At 37.5% G+C, this 15546-nt stretch overlaps 3 protein-coding genes across 6 annotated transcripts; 1 reads left to right on the forward strand and 2 right to left on the reverse strand.

The window, feature by feature from the left end:
- The first annotated feature begins 1416 nt into the window (after window positions 1-1416).
- Window positions 1417-4989, forward strand: LOC117638767. Of its 2 annotated transcripts, none has more exons than XM_034373878.1 (10): window positions 1417-1688; window positions 2047-2397; window positions 2717-2789; window positions 2919-3031; window positions 3240-3324; window positions 3488-3560; window positions 3995-4050; window positions 4136-4201; window positions 4602-4667; window positions 4761-4989. In XM_034373878.1, exons 1-10 carry the CDS (start codon window positions 1510-1512, stop codon window positions 4839-4841), a joined length of 1143 nt encoding a protein of 380 aa, XP_034229769.1. In that variant the 5' UTR covers window positions 1417-1509; the 3' UTR covers window positions 4842-4989. The 2 variants fall into 2 exon arrangements, with proteins under 2 accessions (XP_034229769.1, XP_034229770.1); XM_034373879.1 differs by having other exon boundaries at window positions 4612-4667; window positions 4761-4790.
- Window positions 4188-9712, reverse strand: LOC117638766 (probable LRR receptor-like serine/threonine-protein kinase At5g48740). 3 transcript variants are annotated; one of them, XM_034373876.1, is made up of 17 exons: window positions 9312-9711; window positions 8599-9139; window positions 8066-8517; window positions 7853-7970; window positions 7700-7768; window positions 7534-7602; window positions 7387-7455; window positions 7201-7272; window positions 7013-7081; window positions 6693-6931; window positions 6404-6609; window positions 6165-6291; window positions 6009-6077; window positions 5726-5915; window positions 5503-5635; window positions 5164-5397; window positions 4188-4817 (listed from the first exon to the last, which is right to left on the reverse strand). In XM_034373876.1, exons 1-16 carry the CDS (start codon window positions 9385-9387, stop codon window positions 5185-5187), a joined length of 2712 nt encoding a protein of 903 aa, XP_034229767.1. In that variant the 5' UTR covers window positions 9388-9711; the 3' UTR covers window positions 4188-4817; window positions 5164-5184. The 3 variants fall into 3 exon arrangements, with proteins under 3 accessions (XP_034229767.1, XP_034229768.1, XP_034229766.1); XM_034373877.1 differs by lacking the exon at window positions 4188-4817 and having other exon boundaries at window positions 4909-5397; window positions 6404-6603; window positions 9312-9712; XM_034373875.1 differs by lacking the exon at window positions 4188-4817 and having other exon boundaries at window positions 4909-5397.
- A 996-nt stretch (window positions 9713-10708) lies between these two features.
- LOC117638849 (BUD13 homolog) lies at window positions 10709-14511 on the reverse strand. Its single transcript, XM_034374005.1, has 8 exons — window positions 14302-14511; window positions 13182-13977; window positions 12286-12353; window positions 12141-12202; window positions 11841-11944; window positions 11431-11503; window positions 11163-11343; window positions 10709-11055 (listed from the first exon to the last, which is right to left on the reverse strand). Exons 2-8 carry the CDS (start codon window positions 13937-13939, stop codon window positions 10970-10972), a joined length of 1332 nt encoding a protein of 443 aa, XP_034229896.1. The 5' UTR covers window positions 13940-13977; window positions 14302-14511; the 3' UTR covers window positions 10709-10969.
- Window positions 14512-15546: the final 1035 nt, after the last annotated feature.

Consider the following 15546-nt stretch of genomic DNA (forward strand, 5'->3'; position numbering starts at 1 on the left):
TCAATTTACTATTATATTAAATTGGTCTAATATAATATAATGTACCTACAAATTTACCTATATATCTTGTATATATCCAATTTGGCCCGCGGGCTCATGGGCCGATGCCCCCCCTCCCCAGCCCATCGAGAAATAGCTCGGCCTAACCCGTTATGGGCTTTGGGATAGTACGGCCCGCATTGGGCTGGCTTGGGCTTGGATGTCTGAATCCCAGCCTGGCCCAGAGGCCCGACCCGATTAAGCCCAAGAAAACCCGACCCAGCCCGCCCACAAAAGCCCCCCCGTTAGGCCCGCATACATATATAATTATGTATAAATAAGGGTTTAGGATTACGATTATATCACTTGAATCTCCCCCCCTTCTCTTCAATTTTTTTTTTTTTGGTGTTACTTGTTTGAAACGTTGTGTTTGTTCCCACTGAATTATGCTCATTTTTTTAATCCACTTTTTACATTTTGTTCGTGTTGTGTTATTCATTTTTCTGTGTTGAATCCAACCATATAAAGAACACAAAATTTGCATAAACGGTTGAAAAGTTATTGGTAAAAAATGGACAGATGTCAAACCTGAAAAATAGAGGAAGTTCATAATTCGTCTCTACCTAAAATGTGATAAACTGGTGCTACTATGGTAATACAGTGGCAATACAGTGGTGATAAAGGGGTGATAGAAATTGTTGTTTGTGTTTATTTTGGATTTCTTGTTTTGTTTCATTTCATTTACTTTCCTTTACTCATTCCTAGTTTATATTTGGATGATTAGCACATTAATTTGTGTCAATTACTAATACAATAATTATATAAATTAAGAATGAGACGAACAACATATCATATCACCAAACATAATCATACCACCAAATATAATCATGCTTTTCTTGAACCCATCACTAAGCATTTGCATATTTGTTCACACCATCATTTTTTTAAAATATTTTTTTGATACTTATTATTCTTTAAAATTATTTCTTAAAACGTGTTACGGTCTAATTATGATGCGACTGAGTACCTCTTTTTGAATGGCACATTGTTTCTTTCTCCTCTTCTTCTTATTCTTTTCGAATGAAGTATGCCCATTTTGGTGGGTTGTAAGCTTAGCCTGGCCCAGTCCGTTGGGCCTAGCTCGGCTCGATGGGCTTTCTCAAGCCCGACCCATGAGCCAGACTTGAACTTTAAATTTTCTAAAAAATTCCAACCCGGCCCGACTCGTTATTTTCTCTCTCCTCTTTGAATATTGGCCCGGCCCAACCCAAACCCATTAAATTTGGGCCAGGCTAGAGCCCTACCCACCACACGACCAAAAAATACAAATTTGTGAGTATCTCAGTCTTTCTAAGTAGAGCATATACCTCTCCCTCCCGTCCCCTCCTCCTCACAAACCACTCACATTCAAACACATGGCGCCGCGTCCATCTTTCTTTACAAATGCCACTCTAGTCAACAGCTGACCCACTTTGCTGGCTCTGACAGTGGTCACACAGACAGCTCCACAAATCCAGGAGGAGAAAGCAGATGTCTCCAATGTCAGTTTTAGCACAAGGGTATTCGATACGCCCACCCATTTGGACACCCAACTTGTCAAATCGACAACTTGGTATGCTTTCAAGCTGTGTCAGTGGCGGAGGCAAATTGTTGACGAATGGGAACAAATATGTGTTAGTTTCCCACCTCTCCAGACCCCAAACGTTCAGGTAACTTAGCTTTATTTGGTAATTTTTGGTTATTCTGAGGCTTGGTTTCTGAGAAACAGAGGGAAAGAAGAGGGAAACTATGTCATGAAGACATGCTTAAAGGGTATTGAAAATGAAAACCCAACTTATGAATAAGCTTTTTTTCCTGTCACAAGTACTTTTTTCTGTCGTTAAATGGTGATTTCTGTAAGCTTCGTGCGCATAATTTAACATATGAAGTTCAAGATAGTTCAGCATTGCATTCTCATAACTTAATCTAAGAAGTTCAGAGAAAATCACATTTGGTGGTATTAGTTGGTTGAAAGTTTCACCTATTTTCTGGGTTTGTTCATTATGACTTTAATTTTTGTACAAGCAGGATTAGAAGCTTTTCACAGGAAGATGCAGAAAATAATGAGGTTGCAATGTCTAACGACAATCTGGATGGGCAAAATGTGACTGCTGATGAGCTGCTTGGAAATGTTAAAAATATTCAAATTAGTACAGACACAGAGAGTTCATTTCTCGCTAAAATAGCAATTGCACTAGGCATAGCAGCAACAATCACTCTAATATCTGTAGGCATCAAGGGTCCCCCCACTATTGGGTCATCAAATGGATTTCAGTTCCTCCCAGAAAGTGCAACCTCTTCAGTAATGGCTGCAGCCCCGGTCGGTTTCTCTGTCAAAGCTTTTGGGTATAGCATTGTTCTACCAGCATATGCACCAGGGTATATGCTCAACTTCACTTCTTGCTAGGAGTCTTTTCTTAAACTAGCCTGATGGCAACTGTCTTAACCTTTTTGGTTATAGCCATTTGAAAGACACAGCCGTGTTATTTATATTCCCATTTATAAGTACATGTAGAATATTACTTTGTTACTTCCTGTTCTTCACAATGCAAGTTGTGATTCTTGATGAGCTGGGACAAAATAGAAAGATGAATTAGAGGTTCAAGGATAGGACTGCCAAGTCAAGTTTGCTTTACCTCATTCAGTAATTTAATTCTTGATTTGTTTCTGAATCATGCATGGATATATCATGTTGCAGGTGGATCTACTTTTGGTTGCTTATGGCTGCAGGCTGTGGACTTTTCATTAGTGAAGAGGCTCTAAATATTTGGGTCTGTCCTCTGTTCTGGTATTCTGTTTCACAAGCTCTTATATTTAACTTGTTGGGTTTATTACTGTTTTGATCTCCATGGTTTCAGTGCTAGTTTGAACTTGTGAATAATCTTTACAAAACCATCTAGGTTGGCATATCTTTGGCTCGAATGGTGTCTTTGGATGGAACATGGCAGTCGTTTGCTGAATCTTTCTCAAGAAATGCTCCATACATTATATCCACAGCTCTTTGGGTGTATTGGTAATTGGCGATGCCATTTAAATTTTTAGAACTGTACATGCCATGGTTACCTTTATTATCCTAAAAGAAAAATCAACTGTGGTTGGTAGAGCTTCTCTATAGGATTGTAGGCATACTTTTTACAAATACTGGTTTATGTGCAGGCTATCTGTCTATTGCTACACTTAATATGACTAGGCTAATACAACTGGATGTTTTCATATTTCAGGGGAGTATGCATTAGTGATCTGATACCATTTTATCTTGGGAAGCTATTTAGGAAATCCAGGGCCTCTGATGATATTTTGTCAAAGGTTAGTCCTACTCCTACCCTTTTGCTTCTGTTTCTTATACATTCTGAGGAGTTAGGGCAAAACCCATTCATGAACAGTACAGACATTTTGAGTGTTAGTTCCCATGAATCACATATTTGTGTATTTTAATTTTTAATGAATTTTAACCTGATGATGGATGCAGTTAGGGATTGGAAAAGAGAAAGCTTTAAGCATTACCTCTGAAGTGCAAAGATATGGCAACCTCATTGGGTTTGGTGAGCTCTAGAGCTTATTTATTTTAGTTGCATATGATTCTATTTTGAATGTCCAAAAGTTCATGAATGATTCATAGTTTCAGTCATGAGTCAATGACTAAACATACTCCTATAGGAAATATACATTCAAATTTCAGGTGGCATTGAATAATTTGACAGGTAACAATTCGGGGGATTCACAGCTGTAGTTGTGCTTGGTATATCTAATAGCTCATATATGTTTTTGCAAGCTATAACAGAGTTTAGTTGCTATCTAGTATGTGTAAAAATTATGCACTTTAATAGTCTTTGCACGCAAGTATACTCAACCATTTCTGATTGTAAACATGTTCAATATTATTTTTCAGTCGATTACATGTGCAGCAGCTTGAGCAATCCATAATTGCTTGATTCTGCTATTCGATAGTAACATTTTAGTGCATTTTGACTTTCAGTTGAACGATTTTCCCTTGGAGTCAGAAATCCAACAGCTTTTGTAGCAGGGGCCTTGGTTAGTCAAATATAATTCACCTCTTACAGTTGATTGATAATTGCTTCAACTGTCTTGGGAATGACATGCTTTTATCTGAGTGCAGGGTATCTCTTCAGAGTGTTTCTTTGCTGGTGTTTGTTTTGGTGGTTTGATCACCCTTCCCATCCAGGTCAGTTCAGCTCTGTTAGAGATTCTGCTGCCCTGTATGCATGCATAGCTAGTTGTGAAACTCTAGCATTCTCTGAAAACTAGGGAGAAGATATGTCGTGCGGCGAGTCTGGGTGTAATCCATTACTGAACTTGCAATACTTAGAAATGAGTTAAAATTTGCAAGTTACAAATTTTCGCCCTTTTTGAAGGGTTTATGTATGAAAATATGCTGGAGAAACCTATACAATAATCAACAGCGTTTTCAAGATTCTGTATTTAGGGCCTATTTGATTCTTTAGTATGGAACTTTGCTTTCTTGGCAATGACTAAAGTTGGCTTTATAGGAAGACAAGAAATTGATATACAACCTTCTAGTTCAACTACTAACTCAACTTATTCTCTTTGCTTTCTGACCTCAGTTGTTGATAGGATTCTTCTTGAGGGAGCGCCCTGTCTTTGCCCTTGCTACTGTTGCAACAGCAGTGGTATGCAACTCTTCATTTCATATATCAAATTATTCATTTCATTTATCAAATTATCACTATTGTAACTACATATCTGACTTGAAAATCATCCAGGGCATTTGGACAGTCTTCCCTTATCTTGTGGCTGCATCAACAGCATTGTTCCTTTACCTGAGACGCCGTTACTCTCCGTAGTCAGAATGGGTTCCCAGAAATAAAGGATAGAAGCTACTCTATGTATATAACTATATATACAGAAAAATTACTCTGATTATTTTTTGGAGAAAGCTCCAACATAAAATTTGCTATTGGACGCATTGTAGATATAAGTTGTCATAATAGACTTTTACATGAAGCTAGTTTTTTCTAATTACAAGCTCAAACTTACAAATCCCATGGTCCCTACGGCATGTGTTTGAAATTGAACCCAACAAAAAAAAAACCAAAAAAGGTGCTCTTTATGAAATAATTTAATCTCAGCTCTCTCCTCAGTTCTCACATGATTCACAGAACAGACCTGTAGAAGTAAAATTCGAGTTCACATTTCATGTGATGCGAGATACGATAGTTGAATGCTGTAAGCTTCTTTGAGCTCAGCCAACACCTCTGCTATGGTTGGCCTCTGTGATGCATCTCTCTCTACAGACCTTATAGCAACTAAGGCTGCCTTTCTCATGCTTTGGACATCAAATCTCTCCTCTAGGCTCTCATCCACTATCTCATATGCACCTGCCTGTAAGTAAGGCTTGGCCTGCACTTGTCAAAAACAACAAACAAAGAAGACTGATATTTGGCCCAAAGAAGAACATTGACAGACAAAGAACAAGGTAGAAAGGAAGTTAGATGTTTGGTTTACCCATAACACCAAATTAAAGGAGTCTGGAGTTCCAGAGTGGCTCAATGGCTCTCTCCCACAAATGAGCTCCAGAAGAACAACTCCGAAGCTATAGACGTCGCTTTTTTCAGTAAGCTGTTGGGTTGAGTAATATCTGTGCAGTTCAGTTTGAATCCATCAACAGGTGAAGAAAAGCATCGGTCAAGAATTAACAACATTGACAACAGTGTTTTCAAAGACCTACTCGGGATCAAGATAGCCGGCGGTGCCCTTGACAACAGTGGTCACATGAGTTGCGTCTGCCTGCATTACTTGCTTGGACAGGCCAAAATCACAAACCTTAGCATTCATTTCCTTGTCTAAAAGGATGTTACTGCATTTCACATCTCGATGTATGATTCGAGGTTCGTTCCCATTGTGCAGATAGTCCAATCCTTCAAAAGAAATGAGGTTCATAATTCCGATAGAGCTTTGAAAACAGAATATGAGAACATTAAGATGGATCAGAAGCAGAAACACAAGCATACCTTTTGCAGCATCAACAGCAATTTTCAGTCTGCGAACCCAGCTCAGTGAAACTTTTTTACTGTTTGGACCTGAAAGTGACCTAAGTTATAAGTTGGGAATGCAACTTTGCAACAAGGAACTGTAATGCTTCTATTTAGGCATAATGTTTGACAAACCATAAAGGTGGTCAGCCAATGATCCACCAGGAAGATACTCATAAACAAGTATTTGCTGCTTTGCTTCATGACAGAACCCTTCCAAGCACACAAGATTTTGATGCCGAATTCGAGACAATAGATTCACCTAAAACAATCCAAGGAAGGTACAAGTCACCTTTTGCAATATAAGATTGAGAATTTAATTTCTCTGCTTTATAAGCAGGCAATAAAATGCTAAAGGAGTTCAGATGGTGAACCTCATTGATAAAAGAATCAGCCCCAAGTTGGCTTCTATCAAACCGCACTTTCACAGCCACCATTTTTCCATCTGAAAGCCTTCCAAAGTAAACAGAACCAAAACTACCACGGCCTATGACCTCCTTGAAATTGTTGGTGGCTGCTTTGATTTCTTTGTGGGTAAAAACTCTTGCTGCATTCCAGTTACGCATATCTGACACTGCCCCTAAACATTAAAAAGAAGTTCTCATGAAAGACCGAAGTAAAAGGCTTCCATGCACATAATCATTATCTTGGATGTTTACTTACTTTCTGTGGATGTGATTTCAGTTCTCTTTTTCCTCATGTACAAGAATACTAAAACAGAGAAAAATATCACAAGTGCAAGTAAAGCTCCTCCAATTGCACCAAGTATAATTGCTAACTGATTGTGTCCAGTGTGTTTCTTTCCGGTGAAGATAGTAACTTGTGGTATCTCAATTGAAGAGTTGGCTGAAAAATCATTGCATCTCAATGTTGAGAAAGAGAGGCACAAATTTCCTGATGCTCTGCACAAAATTGGTGCATCAGCAAGCAGAACAAATGCAGAGACGATGAGAGACGACAAGATGACAATACTAATTCCATACCGGATTTCCAAACTTTCTCTGTTCAAGGACAGCGGAAGAGCGCCTTGTAGTTTGTTATTTTCCAGGTTCCTGATGAATGCAGAGGATGTATATACTTGAGTGAAACAAATGATCTTGCTCATATAAGAATCAGAAGATTCAGAAAACAACAAGTTCTTTTGTATTATTTTTTAAAATGTTTCACTTACAATAAGTGGAGGTCTTCTAACTCTCCTAAGCTCTCTGGAACAATTCCCTGTAATGTATTATTTTGCAAGTCCCTCCATATAGAATAAGGAGAAGAAATAGGACAATGCAATATGTTAGTATCAGTTTTTGGGTCCATAGACAACATCTTACACGTATGGTTTAAAAATGTAGAAAATTCAACTTACAGAATTTGAAGGCTAACCAAGTTCTCCAAATCAGTACCAAAGGATGTTAACCGATTGAAACTCAGATTCCTGAAAGTTTCAGTCACGCAATAATCGTCATGATGTCTAAGGAAACAGAAATTCAGTTCATGAATGAAGAGACATTACAATTTCTCAAGACGTGTCAAGCTACCCAAATTCTGTATCTCACCAGCAAGCGATGTGTTATGCAAATCCCTGGAGCATAAGACCACCAACATAAACATAAGAAAATGGACCAACGAAAACGTAGCATCAGTTATCTAACCAGTCTTAAGCAGCCTCAAGAGTTTACAGTGTTTTAAGATCCAGCAAGTCGCCGATGGCTGCACTAACTGACCTCAAATAGATGTCTGGAAGCTCCCTAAGAAAAACATACACAGTAAGTCCACATCTCTAGGGAAATGCAAGGCACCAATTCAACTTTAACAGATAAAAATGAACATACAATGATGTAACTATGTTCCCTTCACATCCAATTTGATCCCATGAAACAGGAGAGCAAGGGTCATCTTGCCATCCCAGATCTAGACCAGTAGATTGTTGAATAACCTGAAGAGCTGAAACTGCAAGCAAAATAAAGTCATCATCAGTTGTAGCAGCAACTAGCAAGTAGAGTGACCTTAAATTAATTAACAAGTATGCAAATCAAAAGTGGTACCTGTGGTGGAGGAGGCTTCCTCTGGAATATCAAGAATTTCATACACCTCGATTGCGTTGACTTGAGGATAGAAGCTGGTGCTCTTCAACGTGATGTTCAGGCTCTTCGTTCCTCTCAGTGTAAAATATAGTGTTCCAACTTGTGAGCTTCTCACAGTATAGTTTGATTGAACAACATCACCGTTAATTAAGACGTCGAATGAAGGAAACACAGGAAGAATACCGGCAAAGTAGAGGACAATGTAGTAGTCTGCCAAGGTATCAAGAGGAAAGTTATATGTCAACACATCCCTTCGTGCCAAAACTCTAGCAGTTTGAAGAATAGCAGCAGGGGGAGCCTCCTTTAAAGCAGAGAAATTGAAGCTAAGCTGAGTCTTAAACCCAGCTGACACATGAAATGGTGCAAAGCTTTGATCAACATCCCAAATACGATCATACGGGTCCAAAGGGTACCTGTTGTTAGACAAACCAATGACTAAAAATCCAACAAACCATCAAAGCCACATACATATAAGGAGCTCAAAAAGTTCATACCTCAAGGATCCATTTGTGTAACCACAATTTATTCGGTAGCTTTTCCTAAGTGACTTATTTGGGAAATCTTCCATGCCACTTGTGTAAGCTCCTTGAGGAAGTGGCCTAACTTCAATTGTAGAAATTACAGGAGTCCCTCTATCTGCAATAGCATGCAAACAGAAGGAGACTGTGTCCTTACCAGTTGGCCATAAAAATTCTTCTGTCCATGGATCGTTTTTTCTGAGGTCTATGGTGCTAACAATGGCTGTCCCAAGAGACACAGAGAATGATGGGGGTTTCCCAAGGCCGTCATAGTTTTTGTACACAAATTGAGCTCTAAAAAGAACCAAAGATGACACATTGGTTACTGGTAGTCCATAACATTTGCGATCTTGGGAAACTGGGAAGTATCGAACCGGGGCGCCAGATGAGGAGGTTCCATCAATGTAGACAACGGTGGTGGTGTTGCCTATGCTTATGTATGCACTGTCTGGAATCCATGAGATACTGGATGAATCGGTGTAATTGGTAGTTCCACCACAAGTTAAGCTCAAGAAACCTGTCCCATATACATGAATAAAAGCAACATTTGAGCAAAAGTCTTAAACTTGAGTTAAAATTAACTTTTGAACAGAATGAAGGCTCTGCTGTGATGTGCCTACTGTTATTCTTCCACCAAAAGTTTTAGTGACATACAACAAAACTAATGATGAAAAAGAAAAAACACATACCATCTTGATCACAGAAAGCAACTGCCCAAAAGCCAGAAAACAGAAAGAAGCCAACCCAGAAACAATGGAGGTCCATAATTTCAGAACCAAGAAAGTTACCCAAAAATACTTGTAATATATTTCCAAGAAACAGAACAAAGTACTTAACGTTATGAACCCAAGTGGTTCATCATAAGAAAGGGCCAGCAGGTAAAAAAGATATTGAAGAGTGAAGATTTCAAAAGAAGCGAAAGAGATATCGGGATACCAACAAAATGATTGTTTCTCTGGTGGGTTAACAAATTGGTACTCTGATTGTTTTGAAATTAGAAGCTGTAAAGAGGAAAAGAAGTTTGTGATTGAGGAAATGGGGCACCAAGGTGATGATGAAGGAGTGGCAAATAATTATAATTATTATGGTGGTTGTAAAAAAGCAGCTCTTGAAGAGGTAAGCTAGCTTTCGGTTGAGATTATAAGGAAGTTCGTATATGTATAAACAGAGTGCTAATTTGGACTATTACTGATTGGTTTTTGCATGCATGCAAATTACAATGGTTTAACTCTTTTTTGCGTTTTCAAATACAAGCAAAAAGAAATGGTCTTCTTGCTTCTCTTGAAAACAAGCAAGAACTTGCTTGGATTACATCAATCTTGCACCCGAGTTCAAATTCTCTTCCCCATAAACCAGAGTAGTTTAAAGTATTGTTTTTGTCAAACAAAAAACAAAAAAGTCAAAGGCTTGAAATGCAAGTTCCACTACTCTTTAACGTGGGTTAGTGGAAGGAAGATGATTCATTCATAGGATGCTTGCTTTGCTTAGTACGGGGTGCATCAAAGCAATGATCTTTTGTTGCTCTCTTTTTGTATAGCTTTGCTTGTAATTCCATTCTCACTATCTTTTTATGGATAAGGAAAGCAAGAAAAAGGCATTTTGTGCGAACCAACTCAATCATTTCAAGGCCTAGAGAGAGGGACAAAATCTAAAAACTGAACCAATGCTATATATCTCTCATGCATCAATAATGTTTTTTTTTTCCGTGTCTTTGTTCATATATGCTATGCTTGCTTACTATTTCAATTTCTTCTTTCATGTATCTTTTTGGGGCGTTGATGTTGACGACTTCAACATATGTTTCTTCACAAGTCATGAGAATCATAAAGAGCTCCAGTTTGGCTCCTTTTAGGTTTCTCAAACAAATGAGCTGTATCCATATATATCTACTCAATAGAGGTGAGTACAGTTCAAATCGACCTGGTTCAACCACAAAATCACCAACTGAACCGGGTCTTATATAGATTTCGGTTGGGATCGGTTATTGCTAAAATGGCTCAGTCCAACCAAACCAAAATTCTCCGGTTCGGTTTTAAGCAGCTGGGCATGCCCATTATCAAATTTATATCATTTTTGGCCCATTTGATTCTTTAAGAATTTTAAGCCCATTTATTTGGAAGGCCCAACATTCAATCTAAAGTAAACCAAATAGGGCTTCCATTATTCCAACAATGTAACGACTAGCAAGAAAGCGAAAAACATACACATAAAATTGCTTACAGTGGCTAAAAAGCAATAGGAAACTCAAGACTTGTATTATATTCATCAACAATTAGTATAAAAGCAAATACTCCATATGCCTCTTTCCATAGAGATACAAGTACACGGGTTCCTTACTCAGCACAATTCACATATCTGCCACAGACCAGAGATAAGCTTCCGCCTCCGTAGCTTGTTTATCATTCTTCCTTTTAAACATTCCCTTCTCAAATCCTGCAAGACACAACAGAAAAAATTAGTAAATTCTGACTTAATTGTGCATGTTATTGCACGAAAAGTAAGAAAAAGATCCAAATGTAAAATGAGGAAAGAGAACCTACCATTACTGCGATCAATTCCATCCCAATGTCTTCCTGGTCTTATACCATATCGATTTGGTGCAGCATCTAGTCCTCTTTTTAACCAGCTATGATTAGGAATCTCCTGAGGAATAATAAATCCAGATTCCTTCATTTTCTCACTATCCCCCAAGTCAGGAAGAACTGGCTCGGGATACTTCTTCTGCAGAGCATGACAACAAATCATATGTCAAAATCAGTTACTACTTTATGTAATTCTAGACACCACATACTGAACTTCACTTATTACCTTTACCAAATGTGCCATAGGATCGCCCCATCTTACTCTCTCCTTCAACATTTTGTCGAGGTCTGGATCATCTCTGTAAACATAAGATAAAATTTGAAAATGCTATACATATAGGAAGAAGGGATAAAGGCTCTACACAGTTCCCAAACGTATCAAATGACAGTGATGTAGGATATAGGTGAATTGCATATTTAGGCAGATTAGCGGAAGCAAAAACAATGAAAACAGAAAATTGGATGAATAAAGATAAGTCTGGAATCACTCCAGGGGCTTCACATCAGAATCCCAAAACTTGTATTTCTCTTGTATTTCTTTAACTGAACTATATAAAGGGATAAAGGGAATAGTATTAAACTACGCAATACCAAGGAAACAGATGGAAACATAGCTTGGACTTTTGTAGCATTTACCTAGTCCGTGCAAATGGTTTCTCCTTCTCAAGTTCTAACTCCTCCAGCTTAGTTTCAGCTTCCCGCTTTTGGGCCAAGCCTTTACCCCATTCCAACTTTATCTCCTGATGAAATTACAGACAAAATGACCATAAGTAATCTATTCAAACAGCTGAATAAATAACAAAATATAAAATCCATTTTTCACGTGATGAAACTTATAATAGAACACAACTCAAACACCCAGTGTGTAAAACTAATAGATGATTAGCTAGATATTGCACCACTCAAGCATGACCTGTTCACTATGTTCCAACATACCTTAGGTTTTTCTTCTACTTTCCTTTGTGATTTCAAAAGCTCTTCCTTTGAAATGCGTTCCCCTACAGCATTGGTTGTGAGATACGGATAAAAGCACAAAATACAAATATAACTAATAAAAGGTGAACATACAACTTCAGCTGACCTGTTTTCTTATCACGGTATATAGGCACTGCCTCCCTCCCACTTATAGAAGGATCCATCTGTTGAAATCTACAACCATCAATATTTTTCAAGTCAGAATATGCAACATCTATCTGCGAAACACAATAAAAGGCAGCAATATTATTTGAGGCATAACCCCTTTACACTTCTTTCTTCAATGTTTCTTAAAATAAATAGAAAGAAATAAAGTGACATGTTTTTTTATATAAATGAAATCAAAGGCTGAAGAAACTGAACAATATCCAAAACAAATCTAGGTAATATTTTGAAGTACATAAATAAATCATCGGTGAGCAAAAGTTATAAAAACTTCTAATCAGATCACAATGAGATGAAATTGCATTTTGTGCAAATTGGAAAAAGTGCTGAACAATGACCATTTCAGTACTTCTACTTGTCACACAAAACGCATACATACACAAAAAAGTGTCATCTTAGGTGACTAAAGTAAACAAAGGCATCCTTTTTCTCCATTACAACAATTTTAAAACTTCTACAAGTCTACATAACTAAGATAGTAAGATTTATAGACCATGTCAACTGTCGAGTTTTCAGTACAAGGCCACATATGCCTCATGGTTGGTTAGCAGCTAACAGAGCATCCATGTGGCAAGACAACACTAATTCACAGGTCTCTATATTCATGGCCAACATGGAAAACAGATAATGAATGCATAAATGACACCATCAGACCACAAAGGGCAAAACGATTAGTTGAGTTTTCATTGAAAGGGACAAACAACTAATAGGAAGAAAAAAAATGTAAACAGAGGACCCTCAACTTGATCTGAAACCTTAGCTGAATGAAACACTACGCATATTACTTATTCATCTTGAAGCATTGGCATTTATATGTTGGTTAAAACAGGCGCATACCTTAACCGCTCATCCTTCTTAGTTCTAGTGATCTCGTCCCTCATTTCTCGGCCAGAGATCAAACCAACTTTCGGTTGCTCTTTCAAAGAATCCGGAGGAACTTGCTTCTTTTTCCTTGGTGGAGAAAGATCAACATCCTTCCTACTCTTCCTTGGTGGAGAAAGATCTCTATCGACATCCTTCCTACTCTTCCTTGGTGGAGAAAGATCTGAATCAACATTCCTACTTTTCCTTGTGGGTGAAAGGTCTGTAGGCAACTGATCTTGATTTGTTGCCGGTTCAGGGGTCGGAGTGTGGTGGCGCTTCCGTCTCTGCCGTGGAGGTGACAAGTCAACATCTTCTCCCCTATCTCCCGGAGACACTGATCCAGGTTCCGAATTAATCCCGTGTCTACGAGGTGGAGATATATCGGAACTTGAAATCTTAGGAGGTGATGATTGTCCAACTGGAACCCAACCACTTCCATCTTCAGATATGGCATTAAATGGACGCTTGGCCCTCAATGCTTCAAGTCTCCTCATCCTCTTAATCTCAATGTCCTCATCAACAAAAGGTTTGTCTTCATCTGTTGAATTGTTGTCATTATCTTCCTCAAGATTCACCGGTTTCTGCCACGCAGGGTCTTCATCCACCACTAAAACCCCCATTGCTTCTGCCTTGCTTTTCTGCTTCTTCTTCTTCTTTTTCTTCTTCTCTTCTTCATTAATCCCTTCATATCGTTTCAAATACTCTTTCAGTGATTTACTCGAAGACGCCATAGCTCATTCAACAGTCGTTACCTTGCCCTTCCAAATAACTGTAATTTGCAAACAATAAAGCATGAGCTTAATAAAAATTCGAGGTGCTTAATTGACTGAAAGCAAGAAACAAAATCAGAACCCTAACTATGCACGAAATTGTAACACCAATAAAATAAATTTCGAAAACAAAATGAGGTGATTAATATGCCTAGCTCTAGACGCCGTGCATTACCCAAATCAGAACCCTAACAATGCACAAAATCGTAACACTAATAAAATAAACTTTGCACCCTTAAATTCTGCTTGGTTCCCAAGAAAACAGGCAAAACAGAAAGAAAGGCGAATTCGACACAGAAAAAGAAAAATCTGAAAGTACATACCACTACCAGGTCGACGAAGACAAGAAGAAGAAAGAAATAGCAGATGGATTGCGTTCCCGCTCCGTTAGTTTGAGCTAAGACCGGATGGGTTGAAATTCGTCCGCTGAAAATTTGAGACCCAGAGAGAGGGGCGAAGCGTTGAAGAAAAGAGAGGCTGAGACAGAGGCTTTGTGTAGAAGAGTTGAGAGAGAGACGGTGGGTGACCGTGAGTTTGGCGGAGCCTCTGGAAGAGAAGAGAGTTAAAAAGAAATAGTATAGCCGCATGGCTATACTCTTTGTCCTGAATTTTTTGAAAGAAATAATATATATTGTTACTTTAAAATTTTGAAATTTTAGGATTATGTTATTGACACACCAACAAAATTATCATGCATTGATTTCTCATGAAAACATTAGAGATAAATTACAACAACAAAAAAATGCATGATGATTTTTTTTTAAATGTGTTTTTCTCCCTAATTTTCTAAAAGAAACAGTATAGCCAACCCGCTATACTTGGTTTTTCCTAATTTTTTGAAAAGAAATAGTATAGCACGTATTTTTCATGTATAATACAAGTATTTTACAAACTTTTCAATAATAGACACAAAATTAACGTGTTACATACATAATTCTTACACATTATTGAATAATACATATTTAAATATTTAAATAAATTATATTTAAATATTATATGGTGGCCGAACTTTTAAATTGTAAGTTGCCAAAATTTTGTCTAATAAAACAAGTACATATTTTATTCGTATAGCCGCGCAGCTATACCAATTAATATGTATAAAGTATAAACTAATGCAACGAGGAGGTTCTTTTTTTCTTTATTTTTTTAAAAAAAGAAATAGTATAGCCACACGGATATATGGGGAAATTTTCCTAAATTTTTAAAAGAAATAGTATAGCCGCTTGGCTACACTCGGAATTTTTCATAATTTCTTAAAAGAAATAGTATAGCCGCTCGGCTATACTCGGTTTTTCCTAATCTTTTGAAAAGAAATGGTATAGCATGTATTTTTCATGTATAATAATTATTTTTTACAAACTTCTAAATAATACACACAAAATTCACGTATTATACACATAATTCTCATATATTATCGAAGAGAAATAATATATATTAAAATATTATATATTGGCTAACCTTTTAAGTTATAATTTGCCAAAAATTTGCCGAATAAATTAAGTATGTATTTTATTGGTATAAATGCGCGGATATACCAAAATAATATCTATAAAGTATCAACTAATGCA

Source organism: Prunus dulcis, chromosome 8 (assembly GCF_902201215.1).
Source record: "Prunus dulcis chromosome 8, ALMONDv2, whole genome shotgun sequence".
Lineage (NCBI taxonomy): Eukaryota > Viridiplantae > Streptophyta > Magnoliopsida > Rosales > Rosaceae > Prunus > Prunus dulcis.